The sequence below is a fragment of the Amblyraja radiata genome, chromosome 8 (genome assembly GCF_010909765.2).
Source record: "Amblyraja radiata isolate CabotCenter1 chromosome 8, sAmbRad1.1.pri, whole genome shotgun sequence".
In the NCBI taxonomy this organism is placed as follows: domain Eukaryota; kingdom Metazoa; phylum Chordata; class Chondrichthyes; order Rajiformes; family Rajidae; genus Amblyraja; species Amblyraja radiata.
In genome coordinates, this window is record NC_045963.1 from 2,176,981 (window position 1) to 2,199,271 (window position 22,291).

The window sequence follows — 22,291 nt, forward strand, 5'->3', positions numbered from 1 at the left end:
AAATTAATGCAAGCAAGTCTTGTCTGTTTGTACTGACTAACCCTGTTATATATTTCTAACTTTAAGTAACCCTTGCACCCCCCCCTTCTCTATATCCCTCCCCCATTCAAGTCGTAGCAGCTTCAAAGTCGTCTTGTTGAGTCTCATTGTCTGTTACTCGTTTTCACCCAGCCCACAATTAAAAATGGCCCGTTTCCTTTATCTTCGTTACTTTTTTGCATATCTTTCATTCATTTGTTCTATATCGCTTTACATCACCGTCTATCTCTCGTTTTCCTTTCCCCTGACTGAAGAAGGGTCTCGACCCAAAATGTCACCTATTCCTTTTCTCCAAAGATGCTGTCTGACCTGCTGAGTTACTCCAGCTTTTTGTGTCTACGGTTTAAACCAGCATCTGCAGTTCCTTCCTACACACATTTTTCCTCTCGATGCAACTTTTGCCGTTAACATGCAATACCTCAAAAATTAGATTTAGCCTCAAGATATGATGCTTCATATAGGGAATGTAGATTTGAATTTGATAGATGGATTTGATATGCTGAAATGGCTGTTGACTTTAATCTTTCTATCATTATTTTCCAGGGCATGTATATTAAATCAACCTATGACGGACTACACATTGTCACTGGTACAACTGAAAATGTAAGCAAGATATTTACTTTTTTCCTGCTTCAACTAATTAGTGCTAGTTCCAGTTTTATTTGACAAGTCATAAATGCATTAATAGGCCCCCTTCGGTCATGGCTGACCATGGGTGATGCATCGGATGCAAACGTGGGCTTGGGCGGAAATCCTGGGAGGGACGGGGGGACGGGGACTCTTCCCCCTCCCCCCCCCCCCACTTTGAGAGGTGGGGGACAATCCACCCCATGTTTTGTTATCCGGACTTCATCAGACGCTTTCTAAGGGTTGGATCGGCCCGTTCGTGGGGCCTATCAGCGCCCGGCGCGGCTTAAAATCAAACTGCTGCATCGAGGCGATCGAGGCTCCCGATGTTGAAGCCCCCGCCGACCCTTGAAAGGCCGATTCATGCCCCACGATTTGGTGTGGACGAAGCTTCTCTTGCTGGAGTTCGGAGTCGGTCACCAACCAAGTCAGCTTCCGATGTTACCGTCCACAGGGCCCACGGCCGAAGCCTAGCGTGTGTGCACATGCGCGCGCGTGGCTGCCAAGAAATTGTCTCTCCCCCCCCATGTGTTGATAGCGATTTCCGTGCCTGAGCCTGGGCGATGTCATATGGAGGACAGGCTGTTGCCCATGCAGCACGTCCCCCCTCTCCACGTCGCTGATCGATCCAAAGGAACAGCAGGGCCGTTACAGTTTGGCACCAGCGTTGTCGCAGGAGCTGCCAGAGCGAGGTTGTAGACAACGACGAACTGCCTTAGGGGCTCCGACTCCGGATTTTTCTTGAGGTTTACTCCTGGAGCATTTTCCATCCTCTATATGGCCACAAGGCAGTGGAGGTTTTAGATCAGTTTCCCCTCTCTTAGATGGACTGTCTTCCCAGGCTGACGAGCCCCATCTGCCCGTCCAGTACGGCTGTTTCCTCTCATCCGCCTTCCCAGCCGTTGTGACGCTTCACTATAGTCAGCCATCATCCTCCGCCTGTTCTACTGTTGTGGTCCTGGTTGGATTGCTCTTTGCTCCCCCTCGCCCTTCCTGCCATGGGTGGCCTTACCAGGAGCATAGCTCCAGACGGCATGGCTCTAAAAATCTCACGTCCACACAAGCTTCTCCACCACGACAAGGTGATAATCCATGGAGAAATGCATTAATTGGTCTGAAAATGAGAAGCATATCAACCACACAGCCAAATGACAGTTCAGAATACTTGTATTGCCTCTCACGTTGGACGTCTGCATGGTGACCAATGTCATGGCACAGGAGGGGCATTAATACAATCGTATTGAATGGTTTCCATCAGATCAATGTCCTTTGTTCTCAAAGCTACATATTTTACATTTGTTAACAAAATTGTAATGGAGAGTGAAACTGCATATCAAGTTACCCGCAACAAGAAAATGTGAGTACTTTGGCATGCCAATAGTGCTTGTGATTCTAGTGTTGGTAAACATGCTGCATCACAAAGGCAGTCGTGAATAGATACATCCTTTAACCATTTCCACTCTGGTTTGCAGTCGCCTGCAGATAGATCACGAAAGATCCACGCTGGTGATGAAGTGATCCAGGTTAATCATCAGACTGTTGTAAGTACCGAGCAAACGTAGATTTAGATCTCTTGAAGCTTAAAATAACTAGTTCTGCATTTTGAACTAGTGCCTGCATTGTCAATTAAGCAACATCTAAAAGAATCTCTGCTGTCTTAATAATTCAGGGTCTCCTCTATATCCCGTAGCTCCGCTCTTACTCCCCATCCCCCTACTCGTAACAAGGACGAGTCCCCCTTGCCCTCACCTTCCACCCTACCAGCTGTCGCATACAATGTACATTCCTCCAACGTTTTCGCCACCTCCAACAGGATCCCACCACCGGCCACATCTTCCCATCTCCTCCTCTTTCTGCAGAGACCGCTCCCACCATAACTCCCTGGTCAATTCACCCCTTGCCACCCAAACCACCCCCTCCCGGGATACTTTCCCTCACAACTGCAGGAAATGCTACACTTGTCGCTTTACCTCCCCCCCTCAATTCCATCCAAGGATCCAAAAAGTCTTTCCAGGTGAGGCAGAGGTTCACCTGCACCTCCTCCAACCTCATCTACTGTATCCGCGGTTCCAGGTGTCAACTGCTCTACATCGGTGAGACCAAGCGCAGGCTTGGCGATCGCTTCGCCCAACACCTCCACTCAGTTCGCATTAACCAACCTGCTGTCCCGGTGGCTCAGCACTTCAACTCCCCCTCCCATTCCGAATCCGACCTTTCTGTCCTGGGCCTCCTCCATTGCCAGAGTGAGGCCCAGTGCAAATTGGAGGAGCAGCACCTCATAGTTCACTTGGGTAGATTACACCCCAGCGGTATGAACATTGACTTCTCCAATATCAGATAGTCTTTGCTTTCTCCCTCTTTTCCATCCCCCTTCCCAGCTCTCCCACTAGCCCACTGTCTCCGCCTCTTCCTTTCTACCATTATTGACTTTCTGCACAGTGTATAATTTTCTCAAATATTGCCGAAGACCAGGTTTTTGAGTGACGTGTCGTCCTACAGGAGGACATCCTTGGAATGCTCAACTCCCTCGTTTAATTTCACTGATGGAAGTGGTTCATAAGTGATAGGAACAGAACTAGGCCATTCAGCCCATCAAGTCTACTCCACCATTCAATCATGGCTGATCTACCTCTCCCTCTCAAACCCATTCTCCAGCCTTCTCCCCATAAACCCCTGACGCCCGTGCTAATCAAGAATCTTTCTATCTCTGCCTTAAAAAATATCCAATATCTTAAAGAGCCAGTCCCACTTTCACGACCTAATTCACAACCTTTTTTACTCGTGGACATTTTTCATCAGGCTAGAAAAACGCCCCGACCTACTTGATGCCACGAGTACCTACGACTAGCATCACGGCCTGCTACGGCCTCATGACGACCATGCTGCGAGTCAAGGGCAAACTCGGCAGAGGTTGTGAATTAGGTCGTGAAAGTGGGACAGGCCCTTAAGTCAATGGTAGAAGTTGGTGGGGATGGACCTAGTGGGTGCTACAGTGTTGTAGGCAAGTTATGTCGGGGATGTTTTCCTGGGTGTTTAGTGGATAGGCCACTTTGACCAATTGATCTACCCTTACCCATGTTTACTTATCATATCTGTGGTTCGGGAAGTCGAGGATTACGTTGCAGAGGGTCATGTTAACTCCCATGTCCAAGAGTTTGGAAATGAGTTGGTTAGGTTTATGGTATTAAAGGCTGGGCCATAGTCAATAAATAGGAAGTGTAGGAAGGAACTGCAGATACTGGTTTGAATCGATGATAGACACAAAATGCTGGAGTAACTCAGCGGGACAGGCAGCATCTCTGGAGATGTCAATAACTAGTCGGACAAAGGAGTCCTTATGCTAATTAGCTACATTGGGACCTAAATCAAATTATTTTGGAACCCATGCTGAATGTGGAGTACATGAAGAATTAAAATAAAATAAGCTCATTTAGCAGCTAAAGTTCATGATTTGTAATGCAAATTGGACAATATATCATAGGACTGGCTACTTTTGTAATTGTTTGTAATGCCCCTGTCCCACGTAGGCAATTGTTTAGGTGACTACAGGCGACTGGGCTGTCACCAGGGTGTCACCTGTATGTTCGTGAGTCATCTCCTCAGTTGCCCAAAGAATCGTAGCGTTTTTCTGGTCGCCGCTGGATTTTGAAATGTTTAAAACTTTTCGCCGACAGTTGGCTTGACGCCGATGAGCGTAGCTTGACTTCTCCTGACGTAGGTGCTGTCATAGGTTGTCGCTGGTGCTGACTTCGGTGAATTCCATTAGAGACTACCTGCATCAACCAGCGACAGATACCGGCGACTCAATTGTCTTAACTTGTCGCAGGTGGACATAGGTCGTCATAGGTGTGGTCGTAGGTAGTCCTAATGGGTTGTCAGTAGCTTGCTGTAGCTGGACGTCGACTAGGTGGTAGGTTGTTGGAGACTTTGTCGTCGGGGGGCCCAGTCGCCGGTTTTTCGGTGACCTGCTATTACTATGACAGTTGCCAGCAGTCACCGAATAAATCACCTAAGTGGGACAGGCCCATAAGTGTGATGGGTTGGCACTTTCCTAAGATATTTTTATATTCCTTGCTCAACTTGTGGGTGGGACGAATGAATGATTTGCTTATTGCCACATGTGAGAGGTTACAGTGAAATTCTTATGTTTTCATATGCAAGGTATGCAAATAATCGCCACATAAAGGGCGCTGCCAAAGTTACAAAATATCCCGCAACCAGGTCCACCTTTGTTCTCCCCACTACCTCATAGCGTTCCCCCCCCCCCCCCCCCTGCATACCAGGTCCTGCACAATGTCACTGTATGCAAATTCTTAGCGCTTTAGGATATCCAAATTTAATTACACTAAGAAGTTTTCTGTTTCTTAGCACTTCACTGTTCATGTTTTCTGATACATTTAGATTTTTACCTGCAAAGTATAAATTAAAAGAATGAAGTGACCAATAACACACTTTCATTAACTGGATGTCACTGATGCAGATTTTTTAAATATCATTGTGCTTGATGTAAACGCAAGACTATATGTGGGGTTTCCTGTGGAAAATTGGCATTTATTAAAGTAACTCTTTAGTAATTCAGACCTTATTTCGTTGTCTGCTGTTAAAAGGTTGGGTGGCAGCTGAAAAATCTTGTTGGCAAACTTCGTGAGGACCCTGCAGGTGTGTTGCTTTTGTTGAAGAAAAGGCCAGCAAACACATGCAACTTGACTCCAGCTCCTCTGAAGAACATGCGTTGGAAGTCACCAGCTGTGCAGGTAACAAAGAACTCGAGGTTTCTGGCATTTCATTGGAGATATTTGCAGGGGTTCACATTATTGTCAACTCATAAGTGATGGGAGCAGAATTAAGACAATTGGCCCATCAAGTCTGCTCCGCCATCCGATCATGGCTGATCTATCTCGCCCTCCTAACCCCATTCTCCTACCTTCTCCCCATAACCCCTGACACCCGTACTAATCATAGACACTGATCTATGCAGATCCTGCCAATATTTTCTGCTGCTGTCTGCGGATCCCTGTTTTATATTCTGAAGTGTATGGGACTAGGGGAGAATACGTGTTCGGCACGGACTAGAAGGGTCGAGATGGCCTGTTTCCGTGCTGTAATTGTTATATTATAAGTAGAAGCTAAAACTGTTAAACAGATGTGGAGGAAGTTATGATGTGTTTCTTATTACTAGCTGCAATAGTCAGGAACCGATGAGAAGCTCTGTGGCATTGTAGACTTTGACCAAGCTCCTTATATCTTGCTCGACCTGCCCCACCTCCTCAATGCACAGTAAATAATTTGTCTTCCATTTTGTCTTTTGCAGACCAGCCCTCCCCAGACTGCAACTCCCTCCACAGCCAGCACCATGGAGATGACTCAAAAGAAGGACAAGCCTGCCATTAAGGATTTGTACATCCCACCACCACCGGTTGTTCCATACACTCCACGGTATGAGAGCCATTGAACCAGCAGAACAAAAAGCTTCTTATATTTATACACAATAGTTACAGGAGTAGGCCATTTGGCCCTTCGAGCCAGCACCGCCATTCAATGTGATCATGACTGATCATCCACAATCAGTACCCCGTTCCTGCCTTCTCCCCACATTCCTTGACACCACTATCTTTAAGAGCTCTATCTAACTCTCTTTCTTGAAAGCATCCAGAGAATCAGTCTGCACTGCCTGCTGAGGCTGAGAATTCCACAGATTCACAACTCTCTGGGTGAGAAGGTTTTTTCCTCATCTCCATTCTAAATGGCCTACCCCTTATTCTTAAACTGTGGCCCCTGGTTCTGGATTCCCCCGACATCGGGAACCTATCATTATCATTTCTTATCATTAAAGTTGGCACAGGGACTCTAATCCACACAGAGAAAATGAGCATTTCACATCTGCACTTGTGTCAGTGCAACATTTGGTGTATCGGCGTTAAAATATGCATATGGCAACACTACTACTACCTCTGCTGTCATTTACTGCCAACTACCCAGTTGGGTTCTTGGTCTTTGCTTTTAATTCCTTCACTATTGATTAAATTGTAGAGATAAAACCTGATGTGCATTGTAGCTCGATCCTTAGTACCTTTTAAATAGTGAAAAGTTGGTGAGACGGTTCAAAACTGTATTTTCACCCAGACCAGGAGAAGCATATTACTAGTAAATGAGAACACTGTTATGATTCTGGAAGCCTTTTACCCTAGCATAACTAATATGTTTAATAATGGTACCGAATGGCAAAATGAAACCCTGTGGTATTTTCCCCACTCTCTCCTCCCTTGATAGTTACGCTTCTTCAGTGAATCAAAACACTTGGGGTGATATCTCACTGCACATATCATTGATTGAATCTATAAGCACATCCATCTTGAGAACTTGACTTCATTTAAACTTGTACGCTCCAAGTCCGATCTTGATTTCAAGCCGATTTGCATAATGTTGATCAAGCTGCTTTGCAAAACACCACTCGAGTTTCTTCTTAAATCCGGAAAATCCTCTTGGAATGTAGCTTTGTTCACCTTTTTTCCAAACATTGTTAAACTTTGACATTGGGAGCTCCAGCTGCTGAAGATAGTTTGGTAACATCGGAGATGTGCTATTGCATCGGAGGTTACGCAGGCAGAGTAATGACATTGATGTGTAGGAAGGAACTGCAGATACTGGTTTGAACCAAAGATAGGCACAAAAAGCTGGAGTAACTGAGCCAGTCAGGCAGCATCTCTGGAGAAAAGGAATAGGTAATGTTTTAGATCAAGACCTTTCTTCAGACTGAGTCGGGGGGGAAAGGTAATCCAGTTTTTTTTATTTTATTTTTATTTATTTTTTATTTTTGTTAGACGTAAGTACAATGTGGTACCACAGCACCTAATACTTGTTGACATATTACATTTCATATACAACTTCTTATTTTTTAATTTAATAGCAAAACAGGAATAAGGAAGAAAAGAGTAGAAAAGAAGAGATTGACATAAGTGGTGCGTGAGATAGAAAGATAGTCCGAAATAAGGAAGAAGAAAGAAGAAGAAGTAGAAAGAGAAAGAGGCGAAAAAGAGAAAAGGAAAAAGGAGATTAAAAGCTATATACATATTTTATGTTCCAGGCCACTCGTCACCTGATTCTAAAACATTTTATTTCTATTGTTGAGTTGTACCATATGCTTATAAGAAGTCGATAAAAGGAGACCAAATCAATAAGAATTGGTCTGCTTTACCTGCTAGAGGGAGTCGCATTTCTTCCAGATATACCTTTTCCAACATATTTGAAATCCACATTTTGAGCGTTGGTATTGGCGCATTTTTCCAATATTTAAGGATAAGTATTTTTGCCGTTATTAAACCATAATTAAGTAGAGATTTTTGAAACGTGTTTAGCTTATTCCCATCTTCCATTGATCCTAAAGGTAATCTAGTTTTGACTGTGATATGGAACGAATGAATGAAAGATATGCAAAATAGTAACTGTGATCAAAGGAAAGGGTCTATTGATGGCTGTGAGCTAGATGTTAATGAGTTATACAGACAATTAAACTCACCAGGACTACAGTGAAGCTATTGCAACAACCAGGGTGGAGGTGGGGTGAGAGAGAGGGAATGCAAGGAATTCGAAATTCCTCTTGAAATTAGAGGAATCAATATTCATACCATTGGGTTGTAAGCTGCCCAAGCGAAATATGAGGTGCTGTTCCTCCAATTTGTGTTTGGCATCACTCTGACAATGTACATAGATGTTCTTTTATTCTGATAAACACTATGATCAAGTTTTTTTGTTAAAAGGGCAAAAATGGGGGAAGGATTCTCAGTGAGGAATTCGATGGGTCTGGCAACATCTGTAGAGAAAAAAGGACAGATGTTTCTGGAAGGCAGTCTTCTTCAGATTGATAAATAAAGGGGGAAGGAGAAAGCTATGCAACATCGATGGGAAAGAGTGGGGCAAGAACTGGATAAAGTTAAGGAGGGATGAGTGGAGATGGTAACCAAGGCTGGTGGTGCAGTGGAGATAAAAGGGTGCATCTGATGATCGGGGAGATGAGGATTGAAATGCAGAGCCAGAGTGTGGCATAGAGCAGGGGTCAGCAACCTACGCCCCTCCCCGAGCCGAATGAGGCCCGTAACCCAAAATCATCCGGCTCGCAGGCGGATTTTTTTTTCCCCCGCAATCATCTGGTCTGGCGAGCTCTGGCTGTACCGCATCCTGCGCAAAGCCACCGGCCTGGCCGTGCACCTTCTGTGAACATGTTTAAGAAAGAACTGCAGATGCTGGAAAAATCTAAAGTAGATGAAATTGCTGGGGAAACTCAGCGGATGAGACGTGCAAGGATTGCATGAGGCTGCCTCACCCGCCGAGTTTCTCCAGCATTTGTGTCTACCCTCTGTGAACACGTGATTTGATGCCTGCCATCCGGGGCGGGATGGGGGCGGGATCCATGTGTACACGTGATAGATATGGCCCGCCATCCGCTCACAGACATGCGTCCTGGCCCCTATGCAGAACAAGGTTGGTGACCCCTGGCATAGAGAGGATGGGAAGGAACACTAGTGGGAGAAAATAAGTGTAAAGGCAAATGAGGTTGAGGTTGATTTCTCTAACTTCAAGTAACCCTTGTTTTCCATCTCTCTTCATCCCTCCCCCACCCTAGTTGTCATACTAGTTTCACTGTTGTCCTGTTGAGTTTCATTGTGCGACGCATTATCACCTAACCCACAACCAGCAGTGGACGGTTTCCTTTGATCACTGTTACTTATTTTGCATATTTTTCCTTCATTTGCTCTATCTCTCTCGTTTATCGCTCCCCTGACTCGGTCTAAAGAAGGGTCTCGACCCAAAACGTCAACTGTTCCTTTTCTCCAGAGTTGCTGCCTGACCCGCTGAGTTACTCCAGCATTTTGTGTCTGTCCTGGAAAGTGAAACGGTGTTGATGCTTCAAACTGAAGACCTTGGGTTGGAATCGGGAAGAGAATGAAACTGCTGAGTCGAACATTTTCAGCTCTTTTTGGTGATTGGTAAAATGAGCAGATCTGTGGCAGATGAAATTTAACTTGTCAAAGTGTGAAGTGATTTATTTGAGCTAAAATGGTGAGGTGACCTAGACCAAGTGGTAAAAGTTAAAAGAAGCCCCCGTCCCACTTTCCCGAGTTGCTCACAAATTCTCCCCATGATTCAAACTCGGAGAATGTCCGTAGCGAGTCCGTTGATATTTCGTAGCGGTTCGTAATGCCAGCTGTAGGTACTCGAGGCATTAAGTCGGGACGTTTTTTCAGCCACGTAAAAAAAAATAGCCCCGAGTACCTACGGCTGGCATCTCCGAGTTTGAATTAAGGGGAAAACTCGGGAGAATTTGTGAGCAACTTGGGAAAGAGGGAATAGCCCTCAAGGCATTTCATTAACCTAGGCATATAATTATTCTTTTAGTTTAGAAGGGTTTCGGCCCGAAACGTTGCCTATTTCCTTCGCTCCATAGATGCTGCTGCACCCGCTGAGTTTCTCCAGCTCTTTTGTGTGCCTTCGATTTTCCAGCATCTGCAGTTCCTTCTTAAACATATAATTATTCTTGTCTTTATCAGCAGAATCCTAGAGGAAGTTATTCTGTATGTAAACCACTAAGGCATGTTGTGGGCATGATACTTAAAGTGAGTCACGGACTTTGAGAAGATGTAGAGTTTAACTGGAATAACACTTGGAATGGTGGACAGATGTAATGTGAAGAAGCTGCAGGTTTTCTTCCGTGCAGGACGGGTGGATAAAGGTTGAAAATTGAATGATTTGTTACAACGAGAATCTGTTTCCAGTGGCAGAAACGTCTCAAAACGAGCAGATATCAATGTAAGATGATTGTCGAAAGTACCAGAGGCAGCAGTAATGAAATTACTTAATTGCGCAGTATGTTATGACTTGGAATGCAATCCCAGAAAGACTTGAAAGGTGAATTGGGTAAGTGCGTGATGGGTGTGGGGAACTAGTATCGAGCAAAAAAAAGTGCAGAAATAGGAGTTGGCATGTTTGCTGAAAGACTGATGGATTTGTTGGGCCGAATAGCCTTGTTTTCATTCTCATGATTCTTAGAGCGCTGCTTTTTGTATTATCTTCAGTATTGCTGGAATGTGGGACCTGCTTTGCAGCAAAGGCGAGGCAGTTGTTTGATATAAGGTATGCAAACCATATCACACGTCACACTATACACCAGATATGTGTGATATGGTATCATCCTATCGACGACGGTGTGGTGCAAAAAAAAAGTAACACTTAGTTGATTTGCCTGTTCCATTATGTCTAAAGTGTCACTGATATGGCATAAGGAAACATCTGGCTGTTTCACACCACAGCAGTACTTGTCTGACAAGATGGAGAACAGATTATATTTTTAGCACCTAATTCATCGACTGTCCAAACAAAGATGTGGTGGTGGACATTCTTTACGTAGGACTTCAGCAAGACATTAGACAACTTTCCACACAAGCTGACAGCACATGGGATTCAAAGTTGGCTTGAAGATAGACACAAAAAGCTGGAGTAACTCAGCGGGTCAGACAGCATCTCTGGAGAAAAGGAATAGGTGACGTTTCGGGTCAAGATCCTTCTTTAGCCAATTCAAAGTTGGCTTGTTTAGTTTAGAGATATAGCTCGGAAACAGGCCCTTCGGCCCGCTGAGTCTGCACCAACCAGCGATCCCTGCACATTAGAAACATTAGAAACATAGAAAATAGGTGCAGGAGTAGGTCATTCGGCCCTTCGAGCCTGCACCACCATTCAATATGATCATGGCTGCTCATCCAACTCAGTATCCTGTACCTGCCTTCTCTCCATACCCCCTGATCCTTTTAGCCACAAGGGCCACATCTAACTCCCTCTTAAATATAGCCAATGAACTGGCCTCAACTACCTTCTGTGGCAGAGAATTCCAGAGATTCACCACTCTCTGTGTGAAAAATGTTTTCCTCATCTCGGTCCTAAAGTATTTCCCCCTTATCCTTAAACTGTGACCCCTTGTTCTGGACTTCCCCAACATCGGGAACAAACTTCCTGCATCTAGCCTGTCCAACCCCTTAAGAATTTTGTACGTTTCTATAAGATCCCCCCTCAATTTTCTAAATTCTAGCGAGTACAAGCCGAGTCTATCCAGTCTTTCTTCATATGAAAGACCTGACATCCCAGGAATCAGTCTGGTGAACCTTCTCTGTACTTCCTCTATGGCAAGAATGTCTTTCCTCAGATTAGGAGACCAAAACTGTATGCAATACTCCAGGTGTGGTCTCACCAAGACCCTGTACAACTGCAGTAGAACCTCCCTGCTCCTATACTCAAATCCTTTTGCTATGAATGCTAACATCCCATTTGCTTTCTTCACTGCCTGCTGCACCTGCATGCCTACTTTCAATGACTGGTGCACCATGACACCCAGGTCTCGTTGCATCTCCCCTTTTCCTAATCGGCCACCATTCAGATAATAGTCTACTTTCCTGTTTTTGCCACCAAAGTGGATAACCTCACATTTATCCACATTATACTGCATCTGCCATGCATTTGCCCACTCACCCAGCCTATCCAAGTCATTTTGCAGCCTCCTAGCATCCTCCTCACAGCTATGTGTCATCCGCGAACTTGGAGATGTTGCATTCAATTCCCTCGTCCAGATCATTAATAAACACTATCATGAACACTATCCTACACACACTAGCGTCAATTTTACATTTATACCAAGCAGTTTTATACCAAGCGGTCAGCAGTTTTGAGGACAATCACCGAAGCGGACTCGTTCGTGTCAAAGACAGGAACCCTAAAGCTCCCCCCCCCCCCCCCCTTCATGTGCCTCCACTGCTCCTGTGTGTGTGGCTCGCACATCGGACTCGTGAGCCACACTCGACCCCACAAGACATGTGACTGCCCAACCATGCTATCGTCGTCTACAAGGGGCCACCACCAGACACACACTGGGAACAATTTACAATTATACCAAGCATATTAACCTACAGACCTGTACGCCTTTGGAGTGTGGGAGGGAAACAAAGATATCGGAGAAAACCCACGCAGATCACGGGGAGAACGTACAAACTCCATACAGACAGCACCAGTAGTCAGGATGGAAACCGGGTCTCTGGCGCTGTAAGGCAGCAACTCTACTGCTGCGGCACCCTATTGATAGGAGGCTGAAGGTAATAGTCAAGGAATGTATTTCTGACTGGAAATCTGTGACCAGTAATGTTCCATGGGGATTGGTGCTGGGACCATTGTTATTTGTTCTATTTTTGCATTACTTGTATAAGCAGGCAGGTGGTCCGATTTTAGTTTAACGGAAGAAAAAGGAATATGGGTCAGTTGGAAAACTGCAGAAAAGTGGCAGATAGAATTTAATGAATGTTGTTGCATTTTACAACATTGGATATTAACAGGACATGTACAGTAAATGGCGGTGACCTCTGTGCGAAGGGACCCTGAGGTGCAAGATCATGTTGAATAAGGTTAATGAGTGCCTTCACAGACTGAGCCAATTGAGTATAACAGTTGGGATGTTTCTGATGCAGGTGACCAAAACGTTAATCAGTGTGCACTTGAACTATTGTGTATTATGTTAGTCGGCACTGCAAGAAGGCTGTGGTAGCACCAGAAGAGATTCACCCAGAATGTTACAGAAAAGCATAGAGAATAGGTGCAAGAGGGGGCCATTTGGCCGTTTGCGCCTGCACCACAATTCATTGTGATCGTGGCTGATCGTCCACAATCAGTAATCCGTGCCTGCCTTCTCCCCATACCCATTGACTATGCTAGCCCCTAGAGCTCTATCTAACTCTCTTTTAAATTCATCCAGTGAATTGGCCTCCACTGCCTTCTGTGGCAGAGAATTCCACAGATTCACAACTCGCTGGGCAAAAAAGTTTTTTCTCTTCTCAGTTTTAAATGTCCTCCCTTGTAATCTTAGACTGTGGCCCCTGGTTCTGGACTCCCCCATCATTTTTCCTGCATCTCGCTTGTCTAGTCCTTTTATAATTTTATCCGTTTCTTTCAGATACCCTCTCATCCTAAATTCCAGTGAATACAAACAAGCCCAGTCTTTCCAATGTTTTCTCATATGACAGTCCCGCCATCCCGGGGATTAACCTGGTGAATGTTGCCCGAGAGAGTTTTACTTATAAGGCAAAAAAGGAATCGACTGGATTTTCTCACTGAAATGTAGGAGGTTGAGGAGTGACCTTATGGAGACATAAAATTGAGGGGCAAAGATGGAGTGGATGGCCTTTTTCCTAATGCAGGGGAGTTTTTAAAATTATTGGGCAAAGGTTTCAGATGGGAAGGGAGAAATTTAAAGGTTAAGGGGCAAATTTTTTTTTCACACACTTGTATGCTTGTATGGAACAAATGGCCAGAGAAGGTGGCAAGGACAAGCACAATTACCACATTTAAAAGACATTTGGATAGGTACTTGGATATGAAACCGGATAGAGGGACATGGGGATAACACAAGCAAATTAAGTTACTGTAGAAGGGTATCACAATCGGCATGGGCAACTGGGATGGTCTATTTCTGTACTTTCTGAGCCTTAACATGCGGTATATTACTAATCTGGTGTAAAATTTGTTCAAAGTACCAATTCTAATTTATTTTAATAATTATGTGTTCAAAACTATTTACCTTGAGGCACCTTCAGTCTGTCAGCCATTTCTTTATATGTTAGTTTTTTATCAAGATGTCTTGAGTTACAACACCTTGTAATGGACCCTCAGGCCAGCAAGCTGATAGTCTGTGCATTGACCCACAAGGGCTTTCTTATCTGACAAGGCATATTGACATTTCCAACTGTTTTATTGGATATCCTTTAAACAAGTGCATAAACTAAAAAGGATCCAAGGAGAGGATGTACGTTAATTCAGTAGGACAAACAATATTATACGTAACCTTTCAACTATACATATAGAAGCTGCATTTCTATGGAATGCTGCATTTTGAAGGAAATGTTTATTTTTCCGGGCTTATAATCGAACACGAGCAGAAATTATTGCAGCATGTTATTGTTTCCAGCCGGTTAATTCCTAGCACATGTGCTGTTTGGATACAAGTCCATTCTGACCAAGCAAAGTGTGAATCTTTGGCATTATTCCCTTCACTTTCAGTTGTGCTTGGCATCTCCACTCCATTAATGATTTCAGAAGCTTGGATTTGTAGGAATTTCTTGTGAGAATGTCTTGTTTTTGTATGGGTGTCGAGGGGAGAAACCTCTGCCCTCTAATTCTTGATTTCCCTACCCTGGGAAAAGATCTTGATTAGTACGGGTATCAGGGGTTGAGGGGAGAAGGCAGGAGAATGGGATTAGGAGGGAGAGATAGATCAGCCATGATTGAATGGCAAAGTAGACTTGATGGACTGAATGGTCTTATCCCTTATAAGCTGGAAATGTTAAGATGTTCTCAAAGGAAACTGGCAATGTTAACAGCAGAAATTTTCAACTAATGCTGTAGGCCATTCGTATTCTAGAATTTGCTCTGCGTGCCATTCTGGTGATATGAACTGTTCTATTCTAGAAATAATGCCCAGTTTACACTGCTGGATCCGATCGTGATTTAACAAGATACAGAATTGTAAATAATGCCAAGCAAATCTTTTGCAGTTGTTAAGACAACAGAATTTGAGTAATTCTAGTGTTTAGTGGCAAGATGGTTGGGGTGCTTTGTACTGAAGCTGGAGAAAGTAGAGATTATAGGACCAACTCCTCGAGGTGGTTTTGGTAGAACCGTATTGTCTAGAACTGTAAAAACGTGGCGAGCTTGTGTATTCAAATGTGAAATGCATTTCTGATTAGTAAATTGGAATGAATAATGGAGTCATGCTGGTGACTTGTTCACTCGGCAAATTCCCATGTACCTTAATCTGATCTGGATTCCTGTCAATTAAATCGGAAGATGAAGACCATGAAAGTGTTTTGTTGTCACTTTTCATAAGTTATAGGAGCAGAATTAGGTCTTTGGGTTGAATGGGTGGCTGATCATGGCTGATCGATCTTTCCCTCTCAACCACATTCTCCTGCCATGTGCCCATAACCCTTAATCCACCTTAAAAATACCCATTTTGCAAATGCTTTATTTTCTGGGCCCTTGCTTTTTTTTTCTGTTTATCTGCTGAAAATGGCATGCTTTGTAAGACTAAATGCAGCTTTTCAATACTACGGAAACAAAATTCATTACGGTGAGAGGGAGCTTATATTCTTGGTTGGCTCTGTTGATCAGGCAATTTGAGTTCAGCAGAAGAAGGAAAATGAAGTTGTACAGGGTCAAAACAAAATGCTGGAGTAACTCAGCGGGACAGGCAGCATCTCTGGAGAGAAGGAGTGGGTGACGTTTCGGGTCGAGACCCTATGGGTGACGTTTCGGGTCGAGACCCTTCTTCAGTCTGAAGTAGGGTCTCGTCCCAAAACGTCACCCATAGGGTCTCGACCCGAAACGTCACCCACTCCTTCTCTCCAGAGATGCTGCCTGTCCCGCTGAGTTACTCAGCGGGACAGGCAGCATCTTTAGAGAGAAGGAATGGGTGACGTTTCGGGTCGAGACCCTTCTTCAGTCTGAAGTAGGGTCTCGTCCCAAAACGTCACCCATTCCTTCTCTCTAAAGATGCTGCCTGTCCCGCTGAGTTACTCCAGCATTTTGTGTTTACCTTTGATTTAAACCAGCATCTGCAGTTCTTTCCGACACACTAAGTTATACAGGACATGTTTTGCAAAGGACAAGAAGCACGCAATCTGAAAATGGAGTCAGTGATGTGTTACATTTTATGGATGATTACGTTTGAATTATTTTGCCCATACATTTGTCCTAAAAAAATAGATTTTTATGCCTTAGTTGGGCAAAGTGATGCAACCACTGGTCAAGAATGGATGATGAAATATCAACCATGGATGCAAAGCGTAATGTAATGAGTTGCATCATTGTTTCCTGAAACTAAGTGAATCTTTTGAAGAATATTTCAAACGCAAGCATCTTTAACTTGGGAGCGATTAATCAACTTGCAGGAAACGTCACGTGAATTTTCCCAACTCAATTCATGCTATCAATTTGTTCAGAATAAATTTGATAATTTTGAAACTTGAGACAATTATATGCTGAGGTGACTATCAACGACTCTATGACACTTTTAAAGCAGAGTAAGAGTGTCCCTGGTATAATTATTTATTCCTCTAACTTCCAGTAACCCCTGCATTCCCTCTCTCTCCATCCCTCCCCCACCCAAGTCGCACCAGTTTCTCGTTCTCACCTAGCAAACCGCTAACAATGGCCTGTTTCCTTTATCACCGTGACTTTTTTTTTGTTGCATATCTTTCATTTATTTGTTCTATAATTTCCCTTTCCCCGACTCGAGTCTGAAGAAGTGTACTCGACCCGAAACGTCACCCATTCCTTCTCTCCAAAGATGCTGTCTGTCCCGCTGAGTTACTCCAGCATTTTGTGTCTATCCCTGGAATCCTAATTTAGTATTTATCGCTTGTTCATAAAAAATACTTATTAGTTCTGCTGAGTATTCATACATAGTTCAATAAAGTCTATAACTAGTATCTGTTTAATTGTGATTTAACAAGGACTTTCAAAGTTTTTTTTCCAGTTGTACTTGCTCAGTGGAAGGTTGCCTTTCATTTCAAATTGAAACTTTGGTACATCCCCATCTAAGTCAGCACAATAGCAAATAATGTTAATCTGTTTTGTCATTGATGTTATCAGATGCCTTAACATGTGCAGGGAATACAAATTGTTTGGTTTGGCTTGATTTTGAAGGTTTTTTAATGTTTTCTGTACAGCAGTGAAGTTACTAGAATAATTGGTTTAATTTGGCAAATTCCCACAGTGTAAACTTGAGAATATTGATTTATGCTCTTCAAAACAAGCAAACTAAACTTGTAGCAGGCTCCCAATCCAAAACGTTACCAATCCATTTACTCCAGAGATGCTGATTTACTCCAGCACTTTATTATTATTAGAGTCATACACCGTGGAAGCAGTCCCTTTGGCCAACTTGACCACTCCGACCAACATGCTGCATCTACACGAGTCACACCCGCCTGCTTTTGCACATATCCCTCTACACTGACCCTATCCATGTACGTGTCTAAATGTTTGTTAAACATTGCGATCGTACCTGCCTCGACGATCTACTCCGGCAGCTTTTTCCATGCACTCATTACCCTTTATGCAATAAAAATCACCCCCCTCACCTTAAACCCATGTCCCCTGGTTCTTGATTTCCCCTACTCTGGGCAAGAGTCTGTGCACTTAGCTAATCTATTCCTCTCATGATTTTGTGCAGCTCTATAAGATCACCCCTCATCCTCCTGCGCTCCAAGGAATAAACTCCTGGCCTGCTCAACCTCTCCCTACAGCTCAGGCCCTCAAGTCCTGTTATTAGTGCAGGATTTGTTTTTATTGTCTGAAAAGGCTGTTGTTTTTACACAAAAAGGAGACTCTGCGTCTACTGCATTATATTAGCTGTAGATATGTATATATGTAGCACCATTTCAATTTGGAAGCCTTGGTCCAGATGTTAAAGATGTGTTTACTAGTTCCATTCATTGCCCTTTTGTACATTAAGGATTCAAACAATGAGCACAAGTGTTATCCCAACATGATATTTTCAGTCTGAAGAAGGGTTTCGGCCCGAAACGTTGCCCATTTCCTTCGCTCCATAGATGCTGCTGCACCTGCTGAGTTTCTCCAGCATTTTTGTGTATCTTCGATTTTCCAGCATCTGCAGTTCCTTCTTACACATGGTATTTATAACATGTAATTTGAGCTGTATAAAACACACATTAGCTAGACAAAGCTAATTATAATGCAAGTTCTTCCCCCGCCCTTCAATTAAGTTCTTTAGACTAACGAACAGTGTTTCTGTAATTGAAATAATTGTGACCATTTTACTTTGCGATAATTAGTTGACAAATCGAAAAATAACATCAAATTAATGCTTTGTTCTAATACACAGGAATGACCAAGGGGACCTTGATTATGAAGAGGTCAGCAAACATGGATCGATCAGGCCAGTACCCAAGGGATCAGAGTCGCCCAACTCTTTCCTCGATCAGGAATTCCAGAGACGGCGGTTTACCATTGCAGATTATGATCAGTTGCCTCCATATGCATTTGAAGTGCCAATGCCCACGAGAATACGAGACAAAACACGCTTATATGGTTTGTTTCCAATTTTTTGTTTTCTTCTGAACACTGCAGGTGCCTATTTTCCTCCGTTTTTTTCAATTCCCACTACACCAGCAGTAGGTAGATGTCTGCTATAAAGATTCCGACTGTCTGCAGAGAATGTCTCCCATGTGTGGAGGATTTGGATATCGTGAATCAACTGCACCAAAGCTTAGGAGGATGGTTCAAGGGTGTGACCAAAGAACTCGCTGCGGAAGTAGATGTTCTTCAATTCCAGAAAAGGAGGCATTTTGGTCACAAATGATAGCAAATGCTGGAATTTGCAGCATAAAAAATAGACTTTCACTGAAACTCAGGCAGAATCCACAGATGCTGCTTGACCTGCTAAGTTCCTGCTAACAGTCTGTTTGTTTCATGGTGATCTAATTCCTCCAGATTGGGCAGGGTGACCTGGTGTGAAAATAAAATGCATCAATGTGAAGTATTTCAGTAGGTGTAATGTTATTTGAATCAAGGTATTAGTTTAGTTTAGAGATACAGCACGGCTCTTTGACCCACTGAGTCCACGCCGACCAGCGATCCCCGCACATTAACACGATCCTACACACACCAGGGACTATTTTACATTCATGCCAAGCCAATTAACCTACAAACCTGTACTTCTTTGGAGTGTGGGAGGAAACCGAAGGTTTTTGAGAAAACCCACGCAGGTCACGGGGAGAACGTACAGGCTCCACACAGACAGTACCCGTAGTCAGGATCAAACCAGGGACTCTGGCGCTGTAAGCCAGCAACCCTACCGCTGTGCCTCCCTGCAGAGATTGTTGTTGGGATTGTTCTTGTAAATCGTGCATCACAGTGGCACTTGTATGGGAGCAGAAGAAATCAACTGTTGAAATGTGCCGTCTCAGGCAGATGGGGCGGTGAGGGAGGCCTTCAGCATGATGCCATTTATCGGTCAAAGAATTCAGCGGCGAAGCTGGAACACGAGGAACTGCAGAATATGGGATCACAAGCAAAACACACAGTGCTCGAGTAACTCAGCGGGTCAGGCACCATTTCTGGAGGACATGAATAAGTGACGTTTTGGGTGGGGACATTTCAGACTGTAGTAGTGGGGAGAGAGACCTAGGGGCATGATAAAGCCTGGCAAGTGATAGGTGGATATAGGTGAAGCAGGTTTGATTTGGGTCATTATGTTACAGTTGTACAAGATGTTGGTGAGGCTGCACTTGGGATATTACATTCCGTTTTGATCACTGGTATAGAAAATGTGCCACGAAGCTGGAGAAGAGCGCAGATAAGATTTACAAGGACGTTATCAGGACTTGAGGACCCGAGCTAAAGGGAGATTCTGGACAAGCAGGAGGCTGAGGGGCGATCTTGTAGAGTTGTGTAAAATCATGAGATAGGGCAAATGCACAGCCTTTTTCCCAGGATAGGTGAAATGAGATCTAGAGGACATAGGTTTAAGATTAGAGGGAAAGACTTAATAGGAACCTGAGGGGCAACTTTGACAGTAGGTGTGTGGAACGAGCTGCCAGAGGAGGTGATTGGGACCGGTACAATAATATTTAAGACTTTTGGACAGGAACATGGAAAGATTGGGCCAAACCTGGACAAATGGGACTAGCTTAGATGGGGCATCGTGGTTGGTATGGACAAATTACGCCGAAGAGCCTGTTTCAGTGCTGTGATTCCAGGTGACAAAAGATCAATATTCACTTAATTTTTGTATTTTCCTAAAATCCTTAATTTCACGTTGATAATTTTCAAATAAATTGTTAGATATTTTCAGAAAGTGGAATTCTCAAATTTAAAAAATGTTTATGCTATTAACAGGAAGACCTCGACCCTTGTCAATGCCTGTTGGTCGGAGCTGGATGGGAGGAGTTGACGTTTGTCCAAGGCCCCGAGTTCAAGGAAGGCAAGGTTTGTCAGAAGCTATGCAAATCTTTCACCCGTTTATGTGTTTGCAATATTCATAGTTTTCAAATTCATTTGTGTTTTGGCTTTCAGTTCATAGAGTCAAAGAGTCATACAGTGTGAAAATTCCCTCCTGGGATAAATAAAGTTTGATTGTTTTGTAAAACAGGCCCTTCGGCCCAACTTGCACACACGGGCCAACATGTCCCAGCTACACTAGTCCCATCTATCTGTTTGGCCCATATCCTTCAAATATACATGTCCTTATCCATATTCCTATCTAACTGTTTCTTATCGTCCCTGCCTTAGCTACCTCCTCTTGCATTTGTTCCACCATTTGTGTGAAAAATGTACCCCTCAGATTCCTATTAAATGTTTCCCCCTTCACCTTGAACCTATGTCTTCTGGTCCTCGATTCCCCTACTCTGGGCAATAGACTCTGTGCATCTACCTGATCTATTCCTCTCATGATTTTATACCCTTCTATAAGATCACCCTTCATCCTCCTGCGCTCCAAGGAATAGAGACCCAGCCTACTCAACCTCTCCCTATAGCTCACACCCTCTAGTCCTGGCAACATCCTCGTAAATCTTCTCTGTACCCTTTCCAGCTTGAATTCCGCTAAATGTTATTGGATTTTAGTGTAACACATTTATGCAGGATGCATTTCTCTTCATATTCAAAGGTTCAAAGGTTCAAAAGTTGATTTATTGTCACATACACCTAGATGTAGTGAAATTCCTTTTGCCAATGCAGCACATAAGAAAGAATACAAACATAACAATAATAAATAGCTTTAACATAAAAACATCCCCCCACAATGGTTCCCATTATGGGGGAAGGCACAAAGTCCAGTCCCATCCCCAATGTCCACCCATAGTCGGGCCTATTGAGGCCTCCACAGTTGCCTCTACGGAGGCCCGATGTTCCAGGCCGTCCTCGCCGGGTGATGATGTTCCGGCGTCGGGAGAGTCCTCTCAGCGGCATGGGAACCCTGGAACGGCCGCCTCCCTACTCGAGACCGCGGCTTCCGGAGCCGACAAGGCCGCGCCGAATGGAGCTCAACTGGCGATCTCGTCGCGAGATCCCAGGCTCCCGGTGTAAAGTTTGGCGCCGCCGCCCGCAGCTCCGCGATGTTTTTAACGCTGGTCCCAGCTCACCGGAGTTCCAGCGCGGCGACCCAGGCAAGGCACCGCCCGCCCCGCAATGGCGCTCCAGCGCTGCACCGCCGTCCTCACACCCGCAGCTCCGCCGCCGCCGATGCCGGTGCCGCCGATGCCGAGGCTCCGGGCGGTCCCCTCGCTCCTCGGACCCGCAGCTCCGCAGCCGCCGCCGCCGATGCCGACGCTCCGGGCGGTCCCCTCAGGAAATGCCGCTCCAGGCCCGCTGGTAGGCCGCGAGGACGGGTCGAAAGTGCAGCCCGGAGAAAAGCTGCATCTCCGACCAGGTAGGGACCCTGAAAATTAGTTTCCCCCTTCCCCCCCCCCCCCTCCCCACACATAAAAAAGCTAGAACTCCTTAAAAACAAAACACTAAACTAACTAAAAATAAGAAAAAAGAAATGAAAAACAGACAGCTGCAGGCTAGGCAGCCA

General features: G+C 44.4%; 1 protein-coding gene across 2 annotated transcripts in view; it reads left to right on the plus strand.

Moving 5' to 3' along the window:
- The window catches only part of cnksr3 (CNKSR family member 3), a 99,956-nt gene that overhangs the window by 74,085 nt on the left and 3,580 nt on the right, over window positions 1-22,291 (plus strand). For both annotated transcript variants that reach the window (XM_033025037.1, XM_033025036.1), the window contains exons 7-12: window positions 583-642; window positions 2,139-2,207; window positions 5,274-5,420; window positions 5,978-6,102; window positions 18,599-18,804; window positions 20,614-20,703. In XM_033025037.1, coding sequence (XP_032880928.1) covers window positions 583-642; window positions 2,139-2,207; window positions 5,274-5,420; window positions 5,978-6,102; window positions 18,599-18,804; window positions 20,614-20,703 — 697 coding nt within the window. The remainder of the gene's footprint in view (window positions 1-582; window positions 643-2,138; window positions 2,208-5,273; window positions 5,421-5,977; window positions 6,103-18,598; window positions 18,805-20,613; window positions 20,704-22,291) is intronic.